Here is a 19,911-nt window from a genome sequence, read left to right as displayed (position 1 = left end):
TGTGGTTTTGTACAATGATCGTAGAATGTGAAATGATCCATTGCAAAAGCTCTGGGGAAGCAACAGCAGAGGAACAGAGCATTGTCCAATGTACAGATGGACAAACTCACATGTCTAAGGCAGCTAATGTCCTCACTATGTGGTTATATGAGGGAAAGGGACCAGCAGGAGAGTTTCTCTATAGGAGCTCATAGAAGTGCAGGTGATCTCAGGTACTCAGAGGAAATTAATTTGTGATACCAACTCTCAGTGGTCACCTACTTGTTCTGGGCTTCCTGGACAAGAGGTCAATTACCCTAGAAACCTGACATGGGTAGATGGAGACTGGGGGTTTTGAGATGCATCTTCCCATAGCCAGAAACCAGATAGCACCCCAGTTAGGAAGATAATTCAGTTTCAGGTAGAGATGAATACGCACCAAGAATAATGCCTATTCCTGTCATTATTACCAGTGGGTAACCCTGTAGATAGGACCTCAGGCTCCAGAACAAAGATGTCAGAGTTGTGGAACAGCACAACCTGGTCTTGGCCAATGAAGTTGGACTTAGAGTGCCCATGGCATGATCAGAAAGGTTGGAGGCAGTCTGGACCCAGGACCAAAGAGTAATATGAAAGGAGGCTGGCCTCTTACCATAGCCCCATGCCCAGCACAAAGAGTGGAGTTCAGAGGGTGAATTATGGAGCTGGAAAACCTGAGAAAGAAGGGGATTGGACTAATTCCTTGCTACCAAAGGTCTGCACCAGTCAGGAGCCTGGAAGTCTTGACATTAGACTGGCAATTAGAAGAGAGGTGGTGAATATCGTTAATGCTCACTTTAACGCTGGCTGTGGATACCAGGCCAGCCCTGTTGTGAACATCAGACTAATCAACTAACCAGCAAAGGGCCTCTATAGGGAAGGTTATTTTTCTTTCTTTCTTTTTTTTTGCATTATTTTAATTTATTTATAGAACTGAAATACTGACAAGGCCATAGGATAAGAGGGGTACAATTCCCACCAGAAGAACTTAGTTCTTCCCATCCCCTCCCCTGATAGCTTTCCTATTCTTTAACCCCATGAGAGTATGGACCCAGGGTCATTATGGGGTGCAGAAGGTGAAAGGTCTGGCTTCTATAATTGCTTCCCTGCTGAACATGGACATTGACCAGTCGATCCATACTCCCAGCCTGTCTCTCTTTTATAGGGAAGAGTTTAAATCCTACTGGTGTTCACTGGGTTTCCATCAATGTGGGTACATTCATGTGTATGCACACATATCCATAGAATAGAAATCCTTGTGTACAATGTTTAAGAAATAGTGTTTAAGAACCAGTGCACATATTTGCATCTATAGCTGCACAACTATTTGCATAAATTGTTTAAATTTTTTATTTATTCTTTTTTTAATGAGTGAGAGACACATAGAAACCAGAGCACTGCTCAGATCTGTCTTGTGATAGTGCCAAGGGTTGAACCTGGAATGTCAAAGACTCAGGCAAGAAAGTTTTTTTGCTTAAGCATTATGCAGCCTCCCTACCCTAGTTGCATGGATTTAAATGAAGATGCTCTTAAAGACTTCCTCCCAGGAGAATGTCCGGGGAGCCACTGGGAACAGAGTATGGAAATTGTTGTTGTTATGGCCAGGGTTAGGAGTGGAGAACAGGTTTCTAGCCTCACCTCATACCTTTCCACCTATGGGTTATAAACACATACTTACAAAAACAAGCAAAGCACTGTGCTCTGTTTGCACTGTCAACAGGATGGTTATTTCTTTGACCTGTAGAGTGGATGGTACTGTGAGCACAACTGGCCTCTCCAGGTACTTTTAGAGCATGTCCTCTCATAGGTTTAGGGCCACTAAAGTGGAAGAAATGCATAACTTCTGCTTCTCTGAACTAAGCACGTTAGCCACTAATTTTCAAAAAGTGCATGATGCAAGCTCCCTGTTTCTAGTGCTGATGCTAGAACTCAGGACACACTCAAGACTCATACATTCACAATAGACATATCACACACTGATTAGATATGTCACAACAGGTTATGCATACACTCAAGCTTGCACGCACGTCACCCTCACATAAGATGTATATGCTTTTGTACAAGTTCATACACTCTTACATACATATGCTATACTTGTTCCTATATATTGCAAACATAGCACGTCTTTGCTTGTTTTGGTGTGTATGAATATGGTATATGTGTAGACAGTGTATGTGCATGTTTGTATGTGATTATTGTGTGGTGCTTATGTGAGTGTGTGAAATGTACTTGCATGAGTGTTATAAGCTGTACATGTGTGGTATGTGGGGTGTGTGTGTGTGTGTGTGTGTGTGTGTGTGTGTTCTAACTACCAGTAGAAGTCTATTCCCTAGGAACTTGGGTCTGCTCTATTAAATTATCAAATCGATTTTTTACATTTAACTGTTCATATGTTAGGAAATTGCCTTTTCCTGGCATTGACTTTCAATAAATGTCACTGGAGAACAGAGTGAATTTAAACATTTGTTTCCAGAACTGAAGAGTGGAGTGGGTAGTGTAGTACTATGAACTAGTTCCAATGTAAGAAAATGTTCTTATTCTGTTAATAGGGAGACACTGGTAAGTGGGCACTCACCATCAAAGAAAATTACAACATTTTTGCACATTCTGTATGAACAATAAGAAATCTGTAGTATTTTTTCACTATACTTACTACCATAGTGGCTTTTGATAATCTCATATTAGTTCATGTTAAGTGATTTAGAATATCCAGGGTTAGAACTAAAGACTTTACATTTGCAATCTAAAAGCAGATAACCAATCAAACTTCCCAGTCCCCAGTTTTGGGGTTCCTTTTCATAATCACATTATAAGTAGTGATTTTGACAGGTTCAGGGCTCAGAGCTCCTCTATCCAAGCAGAAATCATCATACTCAAGTCATTTATAATGTTCATATACTTAATTCAATAAATCTGTAGGCTCTATGGAGATATTAACAATAGTAGCATCTTTAAATACAGTTTATTAATTTTCTAGTCAGGGTCCAACTCTGTTTATATAAATCACCTGCATTTCTTTTGACTAAAATTTGAAGTCAGTAAAATCTGCATTTAACAAATAAGTGGGGGATAATAAAACTTTAACCCTTATCTAATTTCATGGCCACCCTACAAGCACTGCCTTACTTTGCCATCTAGGAAATATAATATACATCTATATCATTCAGTACTGTTCTTCAGACTTCTTTTCTCCAAATACATAGTAACCTGGGAGACAGTATAGGAACATGAGAACTCTGAAGCAGACTCAGGAGGCCCAGAGACTAAACACATACTCACACAAATACATGGAGGCACATATACACACAATTGGTAAACAGAGTTTGGAATCAAAAATAAGGCGAGCACAAAACCTTTTTAAAATCTGTTCAACAAACGTAGCACTGGTATACAGGGTTTCTTTTCCAACTTTACCCCCCTGTAATCCATCTTTCTCTCCATAAGAGAATTGACCTCTGACCTCAATGTTCATAATGCATTTGACCTAGGGCTTTGTTTCAACTCTGAATGTTGAAACAAAAGGATATTGAAAGGTGTAAAAAATTGATTTTCGTAAAACCAAGGGGACAACACTTGAAATAGCTGACAACCAGGCTACCTTCACTGAAACCTTGGAAGTAAATTGAAACCTCATTCAGGGCCAGGTTTCCTGCTGATCAGCATTAGGACCTGGCCAAGCAGCAGTGTGTTTGCTCAAAAAGGTTTTGTTTACCCAAGTGCTTTCTTTTATATACATCCACCACAGTGGAAGAAGCAAAAGCTGCCTTTATTCTAAATAATTCTTCCAGGATGCTTTCAGAGGAATAGTCTTGGAAGGCAGAATGTGTCTAAACAGAAAGGAGAGTTCTCATCACTGTCAGATGTAAAGGAGCTAATGACTCCTCCTGGGTAAAGGCCAGGTCAAGTGACTGACAGATCCAGGTTCCATGACTGTGGATCCTCTGTGTAGCAGTTCCTCCACCTCCAGTCAGAGAGCCAGCTGCCCTTCTCTGTTCCTTTGTGACAAAAGATGTACTGATTTTTGGTGGTTGCAATAATAAAGTACCACACACTGCACTGGTGACTTAAAGATAGCACAAATATCTTAGTAGAGACCTGTAAATTCGAAATCCAATATGAGTCTCATCAAAATGTTTGAATGACTGTACTTCTTGATAGGTTGTAGGGAAAAACCCCCTTTTATTGTTGTAGTTATTATTGTTATTGATGTTGTTGTTGTTAGATAGGACAGAGAGAAATGGAGAGAGGAGGGGAAGACAGAGGGGGAGAGAAAGATAGACACCTACAGATCTGCTTCACTGGCTGTGAAGCGACTCTCCTGCAGGTGGGGAGTCAGGGATTCGAACCAGGAGCTTTTAAGCTGGTCCTTGCGCTTTGTGACACGTGTGCTTAATCCACTGTGCTGCTGCCTGACTCCCTGTAGGGAAACCCTTAGTCCTCTGCTCTTTCTGGGTTCTAGAGGAGTCTGTCCCATGACTAAAAGCCAATATTTCTGACTATCTCTAAATTTAAAGTTACCACACCCACTCAGGCCACCTTATTCTCTTCTAGGGACCATTATAGTCAGCCTGGTCCATTTTGATAAACCATAACATCACCCCCTCTATAATCAACTGATCAGCAATCTTAATTCTATCTGCAGCTCAACAGTTATTACTGTGCAGGTGCACATTTGTAGATTCTGAGGATCAGGACCTGGGTATCTTTGGTGAGTATTTTCTATATACCAAAGAGATTCAGGCATTGGACATCCAACATCAAACTCTACAAATCTATCACCTTACTCTGAGTACTAGCCAAAGCTCATGACTTCATTCTGGAAATCATGTTGGCAGATCTCAAATTCAACTGTTTGATTTGTTCATCACATATATTTCTGTGTTTGTTAACTTATTTCCAGTGTATATGGTGTGTTTGTGTGTTTGTGTTTGTGTTTGTGTGTGTGTGTGTGTGTGTGTGTGTTGTGTTTGGGAGTTGATTTTATTTATTTATTTATTTTTATAAAAATTAAACATTGACAAAACCATAGGATAAGAGGGGTACAACTCCACACAATTCCCACCACCAGATCTTCATATCCCATCCCCTCCCCTGATAGCTTTCCTATTCTTTAACACTCTGGGAGTACGGACCCAAGGACATTGTGGGATGCAGAAGGTGGAAGGTCTGGCTTCTTTAATTGCTTCCCCACTGAACATGGGCATTTATAGGTTGATCCATACTCCCAGCCTGCCTATCTCTTTCCCTAGTAGGGTGGGGCTCTGGGGAAGCAGAACTCCAGGACACATTGGTGGGTTGTCTGTCCAGGGAAGTCTGGTTGGCATCCTGCTAGCATCTGGAACCTAGTGGCTGAAAAGAGAGTTAACATGCAAAGCCATACAAATTGTTGAACCTAAAGGCTAGAATAGTGTGGATGAAGAATTCGGCATCTTCCATTTTGTAGATAGCTAGTAGGTATATTTTAGTAATATTCCAAAAGGCCTGTGGTTTTATATATATATATATATTTTTTTTTTTTACTTGAGCCTGAAATATCATATGCAGATGGATCCAAGTTATTGTCTGGGGAGATGATGTCATGGCTGGAAAAGGAACAGAAAGCTGGATCAGGGAAGAGCATAGTTCCCTAATATGGGAAATGGGTATAAATATTGTTGACTATAAACCCCATAGATTTGATTTGGTTTGGGGCCCATATTCAGCTTAAGAGCTTATTTGACTTCTACATCTCTGTAGATCTGAGCTCACATTCTGTGGTCATGAGTAGGAACATTCCAAGCTGCCCCAATATTGACCCATCTTCCTCAGGTGTAGCATAGATTATGTTGTCCATCCTCCCTTCGGAGGATGGAACATTCTCTACCGTTGTTGATCCAAGTTGAGGGCAAGGTCCTATGGGGGCCCACAAAGGGGTCTATTTTGTTGTTCCTGATATAGATGACCAGTAACAATAGAAAGAGGTATTTATTTGAGGTCTAGGTGGGGGTTGATTTTTATAACTTAATAGTGTTTCCATCTCTTACTGGCCAACAGCCTAATATAAAGCCACTTCTAACAAATATAAGCTCCTCATCTTTGAAATGGGCATAATTATAATGTTTATCTCATGAGGTTTCTAAGGATATAAAAATTTAAAAATTGATTAGCATGTGTACATGCTTAGAATGATGGTGACTAACATGTAATTTTCACTCAGTAAGCATTTTGTGTCTTCAGCTATCGTTAATAATCAGAAACATAAGCAGTCCACATACTTATGGATAGAAGATTCACTGGAAGAATAGTTAGGTTGTTTTCCCTCACAAGAAAGAATACTTATGAACCAAAAATCTAGCCTGAGTCAAGAGAAGCATTTATGATGGTCACTGAGACTCATCTGAACCTGTTTGGCCTCACTTGAGATTAGGGCTGGGTTCTTAGATAAGGTGCTTGGGATCTCAGTGATGCTGCTCTGCAGATGTCATTTGGTGGTGACAATCTCATTGAATAGGTCATTAGAACCATTGCCCAGGGACTGGAAAGCCCAGTTGACCCCATGTTTGTTGATCTGAAAGATTAAGGTACCTGTACTAAAGAACAAGATACTGGGGTCAGGCAATGGTAGAGTTGGTTAAGTGCACACAAGGACCAAGGTTCAAGCCTCTGGCCCCTGCCTGCAGGGGGAAAACTTCATGAGTGGCAAAGTAGGGCTGCAGGTGTCTCTTTCTCTTTCCCTCTCTATCTTCTTTCCCCCCTCAATTTATCTCTGTCTCTATCCAATACTAAATAAACAAATAAAATATCTTATAAAAAAGAACAAGATACCATCTACCATTGGTACTTAAGGACATGTAATTTTTGACAGGAGTTGGGGGAGCAATATATTGAATAGAGAAAAGAGAGTCTCATAAACAAATGGTGTTGGGAAAATTGGATTGAAACATATAGAAGAATGAAACTAGACCACTACACTTCACTTCATACAAAAGTAAACTCAAAATGGATTAAAGATATGGATGTTAGACCAGAACCCATAAAATATTAAGAGGAAAATATTAGCATGACTCTTTTCAATCTAGGTTTTAAAGATGCCTTCAGTAACTGGAGACCATTTGCAAGGAAAACAAAAACATAAACCATTAAGACTACATTAAATTGAAAAGCTTCAGAATAGTAAAAGAAAACACCACCCAAATACAGATACTTCTTATGGAATGGAAGATCTTTTATGCCATATGTCAGACAAAGCCATAATAACAAAAATCTATAGAAAGCTCACTAAACTTAGCAACAGCAACAACAACAACCCCATTCAAAAGTAAGGAAAGGATATGAACAGAATATTCACCGAAGGAGAGATCCAAATAACCAATAGGACATTAAAATGACTTTTAAGTCACTTATTAGCAAATAAATGCAAATGAAAACCACAATGAGATAATATTCATTCTTGTTGGAATATCATACTTTAGAAATGACAGTAACAACAACTACTGGAGAGGTTGTGGGGTAAAGGAACACTTCTACACTGCTGGTGTAAATATAAATTGATCCAACTTTTTGGAGAGTAGTCTGGAGAACTCTTTAAATTCTTACTCACTATCAGGCTACCTCATCATCTGGGACCCTAGTTGGAGATTCCTGGGGTTCTCACATAGACATGATAGCCTAGACCTTGAATAGACCCCTTTATCCACTGTCACTGGTCATCTCCATCAGGAACAACATAATGGACTCATTTATAGGCCCGCATAGGACATTGCCCTCAATGTGGATCAACAATGGTAGAGAATGTTCCATTCTCCTAAGGGAGGTTGGATAACATACTCTATCTACGATCTGAGTAAGATGGGTCCTGAAATCGGTGAATTAGAATGTTCCTACTCATGACCACAGAATAGGAACTCAGACCTACAGGGATGCAGAGGTACATAGGCTCCTATACTGAATATGGGCCCCAGATCAAATCATTGGGATTTACAGTAAATAATATTTATACACATTTCCCATATTTGGGAGCTACTCTCTTCCCTGATCCAGATTTCTAGCCCTTTTCTCAGCCATACACCATTTCCCCAAACAATAACTTGGGTCCACTTGCATATCAGATTTTGCTCAGGCAAAAATCTAGTAAAGTCACTGGCCCTTTGGAATATACCTAAAATAGACCTACTAGCTATTTCCAAAATGGAGACCCCGAATCTTCATCTGCAGTATTCCAGCCTTTAGGTTCATAACTAATCAACAATTTGTTTGACTTTATATGTTAACTCTTTCTTCAGCCACCAGGTTCCAGATGCTACCATGATGTCAACCAGACTTTCCTGGGCAGATGACCCCACCAATGTGTCCTGGAGCCCCACTTCCCTAGAACTCTGCCCCATTAGAGAATGAGAGAGACAGGCTGGGAGTATGGGTCGACCTGCTTACACCCATGTTCCACAGAGAAGCAATTACAGAAGCCAGACCTCCCACCTTCTTTACTCCATAATGATCTTGAGTCCATACTCCCAGAGGGATAAAGAATAGGAAAGCTATCAGGGAAGGGGATGGGATATGGAGTTCTTGTGGTGGGAATTATGTGGAATTATGTACCCCTCTTATCCTATGGTCTTGTCAATGTTTTCATTTTATAAATAAAAATTAAAAAAAGAAATGGACTTACTTTATGACCCAGTAATTCTTCTCTTGGGAATATATCCTCAGGAAACAAACATGTACTTCCAAAAGAGATCTAGGTACACCTATGTTCAAAGCAGAAAAATTTGTAATAGCTCAAACTTGGAAACAACACAGGTGTTCAACAGCAAGTGAGTGGCCAAGAAAGTGGTGGTATATAAACACAAAATGGAATAATACTCAGCTATTACTAATGATGAAGTTACTTCTTTACCTCAGCTAGAATGGAGCTTGAAGGAATCATGTTATGTGAGATAAGTCAAGAAGAGAGTGATGAATATGGGATAATGTCACTTGTAGGTAGAACTTGAGATGCAAGAACAGAGAGAGGATACACAAAGTAAAACATGGATAGAATTGATGTATTGCACCAAAGCAGATGATTCTGGGGAAGGAGAAGGCAGAGAAAATTGGTGAGAGAATGGCTTTGAGGTCCTGGCACATGACAATGGAAAAGGAACTAAATTGGTGCAAAGAGTGTTTTATAAACACCTATCATGATGAGATGAGAAATTTTACCCATGTGCCAATAATTGTACTGTAAACTATTACTCCCTCCAATAAAATGATTAAAAATATAATAAAAAATAAACAAATAAATAGAATATACCAACCATTGAGGAAGACCTGTATGGAAAATTATCAGGACTTTACCTTCTACTGAAGTATTTTAGTTCTTACTGTATGCTCCTTTATTGTTGTTTTCTATAGTGCAGTGAGCTCCTTAATTAGACAGAAAATGCAGGGTTCATCATAGACTCAGTAGGTATGTCTAGCTCCAAGCCTCCTTCTCATCTGCTGGAACCAAAACAAATGTCCTCTGTGTAGATTTGAATGAGAGGGTTTATCTCACATAGTTGTTATGAGATTTAGATGAGTTTGGATATGAAATCTTTGTAAAGGTCATCTTGCCCATTCACATCTTTCAATATGATGGACTGTAATCTCTTTCTTTGTAAACATCCCATAATCAGGTTCTGCATAAATTCTGTCATTGGATACTCCACAGAGTCTAGTACATGATGGATCTGTAGGGAAGGAAAGGAGACCCAAGAATCTCCCCATTCCCCATGTTGTCTGGCTCACCCCGGTTTTGTTCTCCAAAGAATTGCCGAGGACCATACCCTCAAGCACTCTAACCTTTTATTATGGAATGTGAAAAGGCACACACATAGAGACCTGTAGGTTATTTGGCAAATGGCAGAATGGCAGAGTTCTTGAGGAAGATTGGGCCTTTTTAGTACACTTTGCAAGGCCCTGACTTCTTGTGTTCTAAGTCACACCTACAACTATTACTAGTTCCTTTTTCTTCCCTCTAGCTAATGGAAACAAAGGGTATGATGACTTCCTTAGGTGTTCTCTAAATTATCTTCCTTCTCAATGACAGGGCCAAACAAAGATTCTTGTTTCATGAAAGTTCTGGGTCCTGCAGAATTGAGGTTTAGGGTACTCTGGTTCTAATCTTCCCCTAGCATACCCTCTGTAAAATACATGCTTAATCCATAATTAACTAACAGTGATAAAATACTTTTTGTGTATCTCCTCTTTGTACCATAGAAACCTCAACAAAAGAGAAATAATTTCTCCCTCTCAACTTCTGTCTTTTTCCAAACTCCCTGAGCCAATAAGCCGATCTATTTCTCGAGCAGCAGAGATTATGGAAACCTCAGTACAGGCAATTAAAAAGAGAGGTCACCTGAAACTTAAACAATCACAACCTCTAACAGGTGAGTATGCCTTTGGGTATCCCTCTTGCTCCAGGAGCAGTGATCTCAGAGAGTAAAACAATTTTCTTTTTCCAGTTGGATGGAAAATTTTAGGGTGTGTTTCTCCTTTGACTCTACCTATTGTGCGTTGGATTCTCTTCTCTTTCAGGAGACAAATGCTGGAACTCCTTATATTCTGATCATACGGTCACTGCATTTTATTTCCATTAGTCTGGGAATTTTTTTTTTAATATTCAAATCAGTACTTTGTGTTTACTCTCTTGTAAAGCATTGGGGTCATAAAGGATATGCTCTCTTATTTGGGCAGCTGAGAAGAAAAACTGGATGAGGATGTGTCCAGTGAGGACAGAGAGGACTCTTATATGTGCTCCCTGCTTATCTCTTGAGGGGTGGGGCTTGACTCAAAACTCTTAGAATTGCCCTCCTGATAATTTGCAGTGCCAATATAAGTTAAAAGTGCAGGTGTATCTCCATTACCTTTCCCTCTCTTTCTCTCTATTCTTCTCTGCCTTTATCAGAAAAAAAAATTAAGAGGAAATAAATAAATAAATAAATAAATAAATAATAAATAGGTCACTGGGAATAGTGGAGTTGTCATGCAGACTCCAAACCCTAGCAATAATTCTGGTAGCAAAAATAAATAAATAAGTAAATAAATAAACCCCAAACTCAGATGATGGAACCATATCTAAGACTATATTAGAAAAAAATGGATATTAATAGCAAAAATATTTTAAAAAGAAAAATGAAATTAAGTAGTTCTGTCATTACAAATGGAATGCCTATGGCTTATTTTTTCCAGATGCTTTATCAGGAAATCTACTGAACATAATTGCCAATGTGTCTGGATGCCTGCCACATATGCTCCCCCCAAAATGCCCAAACACGTGCCTGGCAAAGAAATACAGATTGATCACAGGAGCGTGCAACAACAGGTATTTCCTTTAGATGTTTTAATCTTCCAGTGTAAATTGTACTTGAACATGATTAGATGTCATTCTAAAAGGAGACTTTACATCCCATGTTTGTATACTTCTGCCTCTGTGCCCTTGACACCTCCTTCTCCAATTATCTTTCAAGGCTTCCTGTGTGCTTGATGGGCTTATAACACACAACATACCCAGAGCAAAACATTTCTTCCAAGAAATGAAGGTCTTTTCGCAGTATGTGCTTACAAGTCTCTCTTATCTTCTAAGACTCAGAAAATAACTCCTTTGGTCAAATTCTTAGATGTCATTATTGATTTCTTCAACTATTTTCACACCTGTAACCAGCACATTAGTAAGACAGGTCCTTTTACTTCCAAAAGGAGCCCTCATGTCTCCAACTTCCCACTGTCCATTACCAGACTCTCAAAGTGAAAATAATCCCTCATGTTTATCACATCCTTCCTCTTGTAACTGGCTCTTCTATTTTCCTACATTTCTCACTTTTGGGGTAGCAGACACAAATCTCATCACTGCAGGCTCCTCATAGATATCTTCCTTAGTATACTTGTCTTTCTGCTAACACAACAAGTTTCCTTCTCCATCAGCAGCATACACTAGGCGCATGTATCACAGAACTCAATGGCATGACTGTGCCCCGTATATAAATGTTTTGCCTTCCTATCAGTGTTTATTATAATCTGGGTCTCAGTTATAATCCTCAGGCAGCATGACCATCCCAGACACTGTTTCAGGTCCAGACCAATCACATTACTCTGGTGTGGGTGTTTTCATAGCACCCCTGCTCATCATCTACAGTTGCTTATTTGTTGTTCTTTCCCACTCCCTCACCCAGGGAATGTGCGATCCAGTGAGCATGCTGTTGCCTCACACTGCTAGTAACTAGCTAGGCAGTGTCTGAGCAGGAGGAGAGCAAGGCAGACATCCGTAGCTAATGAGTGGTAGAATGACTACCCTGGAGTATATATAATACCTTCAGACTGAAGCCATTATGTGTTCCTTGGAGTGAGGAGGTGACTACATGATACTGTCACACAAATATGAATGAGTTCATTGCAGCCAGGTACTGAAAAAAAAATAAGTAAAATACAGGCACAGGAAAACACCTGTCATGAACTTTAGAGTCAATATCCTTGACATGGTAAGGGAAATGAGTTCAGAAGTTAATGCAGCTTATTCACTGATTTATTGAGTCACTCAGTTATTTATTCATAGATTTATTCAGAGTAGTAGGAACACCCTTGAGTACTGAGCATGCATCTGGCAACCTCTGTTCTCACACATCTGTAAAACAGGTGAGCATGGCCCCAGTGCAGCTGAAAGTGTCCAAGTTTATACCTGTAGATTTAGAATAAATGTTAATAGCTACCTTTGTCTGTAAAAAATGTCTCCCAAGTTTATGAGCCGATGATATGATTATGCTCTTTATAGAGTAAAAATGACAAAATAAAACAAACCAGGGCTGGGTGGTGGTTCACCTGGTTGAGTGCACATGCTACAATGCACCAGGATCCAAGTTCAAGTACCTTGGTCCCCACCCTCAGGGGGAAGGCTCTGTGAGTGGTGAAGCAGTGCTGCAGGTGTCTCTGTTTTTCTCTCTCTACCTCCCCATTCCCTCTCCATGTATGGCTGTCTCCATCCAATAAATAAATAAATATAATAAAAATTAATAAAATAATAGAAAAAACAAACAAATAGCAATGATGAGTGGCTAGGCTATGGGAGAGTGCACACAGGGTATTTTTATTGGTGTTATTATTGGGATTTCATAGTTCAAGGCCTGAACTGACATAGCCACCAAGTCTTCAGACCCACTGAAAACAGTGATAGGCATTTATCACAACTCACAGGTCTAGCTGACCAGGCTGAGGGTCTGATTTTGACATTTAAATGCACGTATATACTGACTGCTCTCAAGCACATGTCTGCTTCTAGGCTATTATGATATCCTCATGGGCAGCTGAAATATAAAAGTCAATCAGAAAAAAAAAAAACAACCATTGTCCAAGTAGTTAAATTTGACTTTCATTATTTTTAGTTGGGTGAACTAGCACCTCCCTATGTACAAATCTTCATAAAATTTCAATAAAGATAGGGGTTGTCCATGAATTTCAATAAAGATAAACCAACTATAACAAGTCTGAGCCCTTTACTGAAGTGTATTCCTATCTTCCTATGCTGACATATTGCAGCTAATTGAATGCATTACTGTCCCATACAGTTATGCAAATTGAGCTGCTTTGATGTGAAGAAAATCCAAAAGGTATTAATAATAGAGTTATTCTCTACTCGTTATCCCTACAGGTAAACACAAGTAACCATCTCTACAACCTATAGCTTTGAGCTATTCTCCAATGGTTTCTGGATAAAGTAGTAGTGACACCAGTGACATCAGCAATAAAGTTTCTTTTCTGTAATGCTTAGAGCTGTGTGGTATCACTAGGAGACATACAGATAGAAAAGATATTCAGCTTGCTCAGTCTACTGCCAAGGGCAAACAGAATCTTGCTTTTAACTGTGTTCACTTTCTGTTGCTCAATTTAGAAAGAGTTCTTAGTGTCATATTTGTCCTTTCACTCTTACCCAGAATATCTAAATCAGGCACATCTGTGTAGGTATGGTTAGTATAAGTTAGTATATGTCTATAACGATACTAATAATTTAGTTTCAAACAATTTTAAATATTTATATTACCAAATACCTCCCAAAATTGTAAAAATAAAAAATATAGTTAGACTTATTTTTTTTAATTCATTTTCTGGGAAAAAAAAAACAACAGAGTTTTCTCCAGTAGGAAAATCTTCATAGTTATTTATTGTTAACTGATATTTCCAAACCATCTCTGGTTTTACAAACTTAGATAATTCAGATCATTAGACTATTTTATTCTTGAAAATTTTTCTCTATTACATATTATTTTGCTTTCAATGCTGTAAGATATTCCTTTGTTATACAGATTATATATTTGCAATTTTTTTGCCTCTAGGGTTATTGTTGGGACTCAGTGCCTGCACCATGAATCCACCCCTCCTGGAGGCCATTTTTCCCCCTTTTGTTGCCTTTGTTGTTGTAGCCTTGTTGTGGCTATTATTGTTATTGTTGATGTCATTTGTTGTTGGATAGGACAGAGAGAAATGGAGATAGATGGGGAAGACAGAGAGGGGGAAAGACAGACACCTGCAGACCTGTTTCACTGCCTATGAAGCGACTCCCCTGAAGGTGAGGAGCTGGAGGCTTGAACCAGGATCCTTACACCGGTCCTTGCGCTTTGTGCCATGTATGCTTAACCCACTGCACCACCGCCCAACCCCATATTTGCAAATTTTATATGATCATGCATTAAGCTTACACCTCCACATACATTTAACATATATACTTGCATGTTCTTATGTTTTAATTTATAAGTTGTACATATTTTCATTTTGTAAATTCTGCTCTCACATTTACACTAATTCTCAGTAGCATAAGGGCCTTAGATTTAACTGTTTTCCTCAAAATTTAAAACATTTTTAAAAGTGTTATTATTATGAGACAGTTGATAAAATAGCACACATATATTATAAATATTAATGAATGGGTAGGGAGATAGTACAGAAGTCATGGACCACACTTCCATTTCTGAGGCTTTGCAGGTCTCTCCTGGTCCCCTGTTCAGTAGAAGTGAGGGCCAGAGTGGCCCCCTGGGGTCCTGGGGTTGCTCCATGTGTTGAGGGCAAAGTGCTCAGGAAGACAAGCAGTCAGCCCTGGGAGAGCCTCAGTGGGTCAACTCGTTTATTGAAAGAAAAGGTAGGCAAACATACCCATAACTCTGGGGGAAGGTTGAGGTAACCATTAACCCAAACACAGAGCAACGCAATGCACAGTCACATTTTGACCTACAGACTGTTTGATCACAAGTAAAAGGTTACCACACAAGGTTTGGTCACAACCTTTACAATGTACATTTTTCTGGAGGTAAACTGCGGGCACTTTAAAGCAGTGAGTGGGGGGGGGGTGGCAACTGAGCAATCAGGATGTTTACTGGCAGTTTTCAAGTTAACCACACATAGTAATCCATAACTTTTAATTAAAGAAAAATTGGGGAGTTGTGGCATGTAAGAGAGTTGCCCATGTCTGGGGGATTTGGGGTCCAGCTGTCATAAATTCCAGAGGTCAGGGGGGAGGTTTTGGGGTCAAACCCACTCAGACCTCATGGAAACTAAGTCCTGGACTTTCCTGGGCAACGAGCCCAGCCCCCAACAAGGCTTGACTGTCCCAGGTTCAATCCTAGTACCACTATAAGCCAGAGCTGAACAGTGCTGAGGTTGTTCTATCATTAAGATACATATTAATAATTTTCAAAATAACTATCAATCATAGTAGTGAATGTCTTGCTTGCAATCCCTGTTCAAAATTAATTGCAGCAGAGTGAATTTCTATTGTAATGAACTTGTTGATGAGATAGGAGCAGTATTTTAGCTAGCTCAAGGATCAGAGTGAACACAACATTCTGACTGAGTGACTATGCAGTCCTGTTACCTGAAATAGTCTCTGTTTATACCTGTCACTGCAGAAAATGATTCACTAGTTATATTCCCTTCTACTTTTGAAAGTATTCCATTTTGAATTATGAATTATATGATACCCCAATTTATTACAAATCAAGAGGACATAACAGCAACCCCATGTCTATTTTTCATCTTTGCTGAGAAGATAAAAAGTCCTTATTCCTGTGAATACTCAGAACAGAAATTTCTGTTACAGTAATGGATCCTGGATCTAGGATTCAATTATGAAATATAAAGAAAATTAGCAAAGAGTAAGACATCATTAGATTTACTTTTCTTGGTTTACCAGCAAACAATTCAATCAAATTCTTCAAATACTTTGTTTAAGAAACTTTGGAAGGTGTTAATTTACAAATGGATTCTTTTTTAATCAGTCCCCTATTTTCTCAATTTCTGGAACAGTTTCCATAATATTGTAAAAAAAAAAATTTCACTCTTGCCTTTTTTTTCTTACTGAGAGTCAGTGTCCTTAACATATCATGCTCAGAAGTGATTTGTAAAATAAATTATTATTATCCAATACAGTATTGTCTCATTATGCATTATATTTCTTATTGAAATATATTTTGATCAACACAGTAAAGTCACATATATGGAAAAATAGCTCATTTAATTTTATTGACTAAGTCCATTATCATTGTCAAACACATCAACCAAATATGACTTACTTTCAGAAAAAGGCTGGTTTATTTTTCTTTCAAATAAGTATATTAATACATGCTCCCTTGACAACCATCTCACTTCTGGATTTAGAAAATATCACTAAGTCCCTAAGAACCTTGTTTCTAGCAGAAACTTCTTCTTATAGATAAATACATATGACAAGAAGAGCACAAGGCTCCATATGGCTACATGGCTCCTGATTAAAGGATGCTTAAATACAACAATATTTCAAGCTATTTTTGTCTGGTATCCCAGAAGTTTCTGTCCATTTCTGTCCTCCGAGGAAGGGCCACAGGTGTCAGAGACATGTCTTTAAAGGAAAGAGGGAAGGCAATCACATCTACAAGTAATTATAAAAAAAGAACACATTTTCAAGCATGAGAACATGGTTCTGGAATTGAGGCTTTGGAAATTAATTTCTTGGAGATTCTACCTACCACCATGCTGGAAGGAAGTATTTCAGTATCCACAGGTTTGTGACCCCCAGGCTTAGATCCTCTCTATAAGGCCATGACCTCTTGGTTGCCATCTCCATTTATTCTCCTTGAAAATGATGTCCTATATTCAGGACTTTCTACCTCTTTCCTTTCTCTTCATTTCCAAGTCATCCTTACATTTGTTCCTACAGAGATCACCCCAGATGGGGAGCCTCCAATGTAGCCCTGGCAAGATGGCTTCCTCCTACCTATGAAGATGGCATCAGCGAGCCCAGAGGCTGGAACCCCCACTTCTTATACAATGGCTTTCCACTCCCCCCGGTTGGTACTGTCGTATTGCACATGCTACTTAAATTGATGTGGAATTAGTCTCTCCTTCTGCTACAAAATCCACCACTATATTGGAGGAGTCTAATCATATATGAGGTGTTCTTTATTATAGTTGATGGTGTGGGGGAATGACTGTTATAGTCACAGGTTATATTACATGGTTTCTGTAATGTTCACACTGCCTGTGAGCTGGAAAGTCATTCTACATTCTAACATACAGTGAGATTCTGAATGATTTAAGTCACTGAGCAAGTAGATAGAGAAATACAGATTTAAACTAAGTTCATATAACTCTACTATCTTTAAGTCACCTCAGTGTTTTCAGATAAATTTCTCTACTCATAAGTGTAAAACTGGAAACATTGACAGACATTTATTAATTAGGTAGCTAACTCATGTATGCAAAATGATGATTGCCACTTTCCTCTCATGAGAAATACTTTTGATAAATAACTCATATCTGATCTATTAATAAATTTGATTTTTTTAAAAAGGAAAAGATCATTTTGCTCCAACTTGACTACTTTCTGAAATGAATGAACTATTCTATTTCTTCCTATGTTAATTTGGCAATAGTATACTTCAAAAATATGTAATTGACATTCTGTTCAGTTAAAGACCATCAGTATGAGAAATCAGACACATTAATCTGAGACACATTAATTATAGATTCCACTTTCCTTCCTCTACTGAAACCAAAATTTTAATTGTAAATTTGTTTAGGTACAGGGTTTGTCAGAGGGTCATTAATATTTGAGTGAGCATCTTTATTTTCTTCTATCTTCCAAATAAGTCATTACGGTAGTATTGTCATCAGAATAGACTTGCAGAATCCTGTGCATTGCTGATTCTCTTACTTGCATTATGATTTCTTTTCTTCTCAATCTCAGCGCCGTCATCCATGGAGGTCCCACAGGTGCTGTCCATAGTGTGAACCCAAAGCTTCAATCATAATAAGGATCACACTCTACTGGATGAGCTCTCACTAGACCCCTAAGGTTTTATATATATCAAGATTGCATGTCAACAGGTGTTTAAATCAACACCATTTCCACCACTAGAGTTCTGAATCTTCAGTCTCCCCACTGCAGTCCACTACAGTTCCCCTAAGGTTTTAGACATGGGCCAACCATCATCTCTATGACTACCTGTCCACATTTATACCTAATTTATGCCCCCCTTTTTTTATAATTCAATCCTCTCTTCCCCTCCAAGCCACTCATGACAACATAACTACTTCCATATGACCCTTTCCTTTTCCTTCTCTCTCTCTCTCTCTCTCTCTCTCTCTCTCTCTCTCTCTCTCTCTCTCTCTCTTTCTCTCTCTCTCTTTCTCTCTGTGCTGGCTGAAACCAATATTTCATGGGGAAATTTTTCTGGACTGCCATATAGTAAGAAGAGAATGGAGAAAGTCTGAGAATCTGGATAGAATCCATATTTGATGACACAAAGGAGTTTAGTGCTGCCATATAGGACACCCACAACTCAAAGTTCACTTTCTATCCTTAATATTCTGTATACCACTAAATCTCTCTTACATCAACTGACTCTCTCTAAAATGGGCTTAAGAATTAGTTTTCTGTCCTGCTAGATTCTGGGTTAGTTCAATGCCTAGGGCTCTTTGAACCTTAAGTATTGACAGACTAAGGTTCTATAAATCCATACTCAGAATTGTCTATTTAGAAAAATCAGAGCTCAAGTGTCTTGAAATTGTGCTGTGTCAATTCTTACTATAACAAATTCTCATGATTTAAAACTATAGAAATTAATTATCTTCCACTTCTATAGGTTAGAAGTGCCACTGTGATAAAGTCAAGGTTGGACAGGGCTGCTTTCTTTCAGAGCAGAATTAATTTCTTTGCCCTTTCTGCTTCTGAAAGTGTTCACCTGTCTTGTCTCCTGGCCCTTTCCTTCAAAGCCAACAACTTTCATCTCTTTGTGCCTTTCTTCTAAAGTCATAACTCCTACAACTGATTGTAGTCAGGAAGGTCCTTAGGTTTTAAGAATACAAGTGACTAGATTGGATCCATTTGGAAATCCAGGATAATCTCTCCATTTTGAGAACCTTAAAAGTAAAACCTTAAATCTGCAAAGTATCAGTGTATTCACGTTCTAAGGTTTAGTAGGAATTAGATGTCTTTGGGGGCTACTATTCTACCCATCAGATTGTACCCTTTAACCATAAAAGATACATGTTCATTTTATATGCAAAATATTTACTCTAAACAAAGCCCTCAAAAATCTCTCAACCATTGACTTCTGGAGGTGTGGCTATGCAGTATGACATGTTTTAGATTGCTACCCCTATAAACTAAAAAAAGGAATGAAAAATCATCTAAAATGCGACAAAATAATCAGAAACTCACTAAGCCACAGGTGAGTAGGTGAGTGCAGACATATATGTACAATGGGTAGAAAAAAGGGGGTGAGGGAAATTCTTGAAAAATAAGAAGCTGTACTCAGTGACTACTGACAACAAATTGGGCATTACCCAGTAGAGCACATGGGCAGTAGCCAAAATGTGGGCTTGGGTGCTAACCTCTGAACTCAAGAGCAACGAATATTGAATGGCCCATAAGGACTC

The 19,911-nt window shown here is 38.8% G+C and overlaps 1 protein-coding gene across 4 annotated transcripts in view; it reads left to right on the top strand.

Annotated features, from left to right (window-relative positions):
- The window catches only part of TPO (thyroid peroxidase), a 78,774-nt gene that overhangs the window by 16,950 nt on the left and 41,913 nt on the right, over nucleotides 1-19,911 (top strand). For all 4 annotated transcript variants that reach the window (XM_007518934.1, XM_007518933.1, XM_007518932.1 and 1 more), the window contains exons 3-5: nucleotides 10,234-10,403; nucleotides 11,206-11,338; nucleotides 17,189-17,318. In XM_007518934.1, the coding sequence (XP_007518996.1) occupies nucleotides 10,234-10,403; nucleotides 11,206-11,338; nucleotides 17,189-17,318 (433 nt within the window). The remainder of the gene's footprint in view (nucleotides 1-10,233; nucleotides 10,404-11,205; nucleotides 11,339-17,188; nucleotides 17,319-19,911) is intronic.

Source organism: Erinaceus europaeus, chromosome 3, assembly GCF_950295315.1.
Source record: "Erinaceus europaeus chromosome 3, mEriEur2.1, whole genome shotgun sequence".
Lineage (NCBI taxonomy): Eukaryota > Metazoa > Chordata > Mammalia > Eulipotyphla > Erinaceidae > Erinaceus > Erinaceus europaeus.
This window is presented reverse-complemented; position numbering and strand designations above follow the sequence as displayed.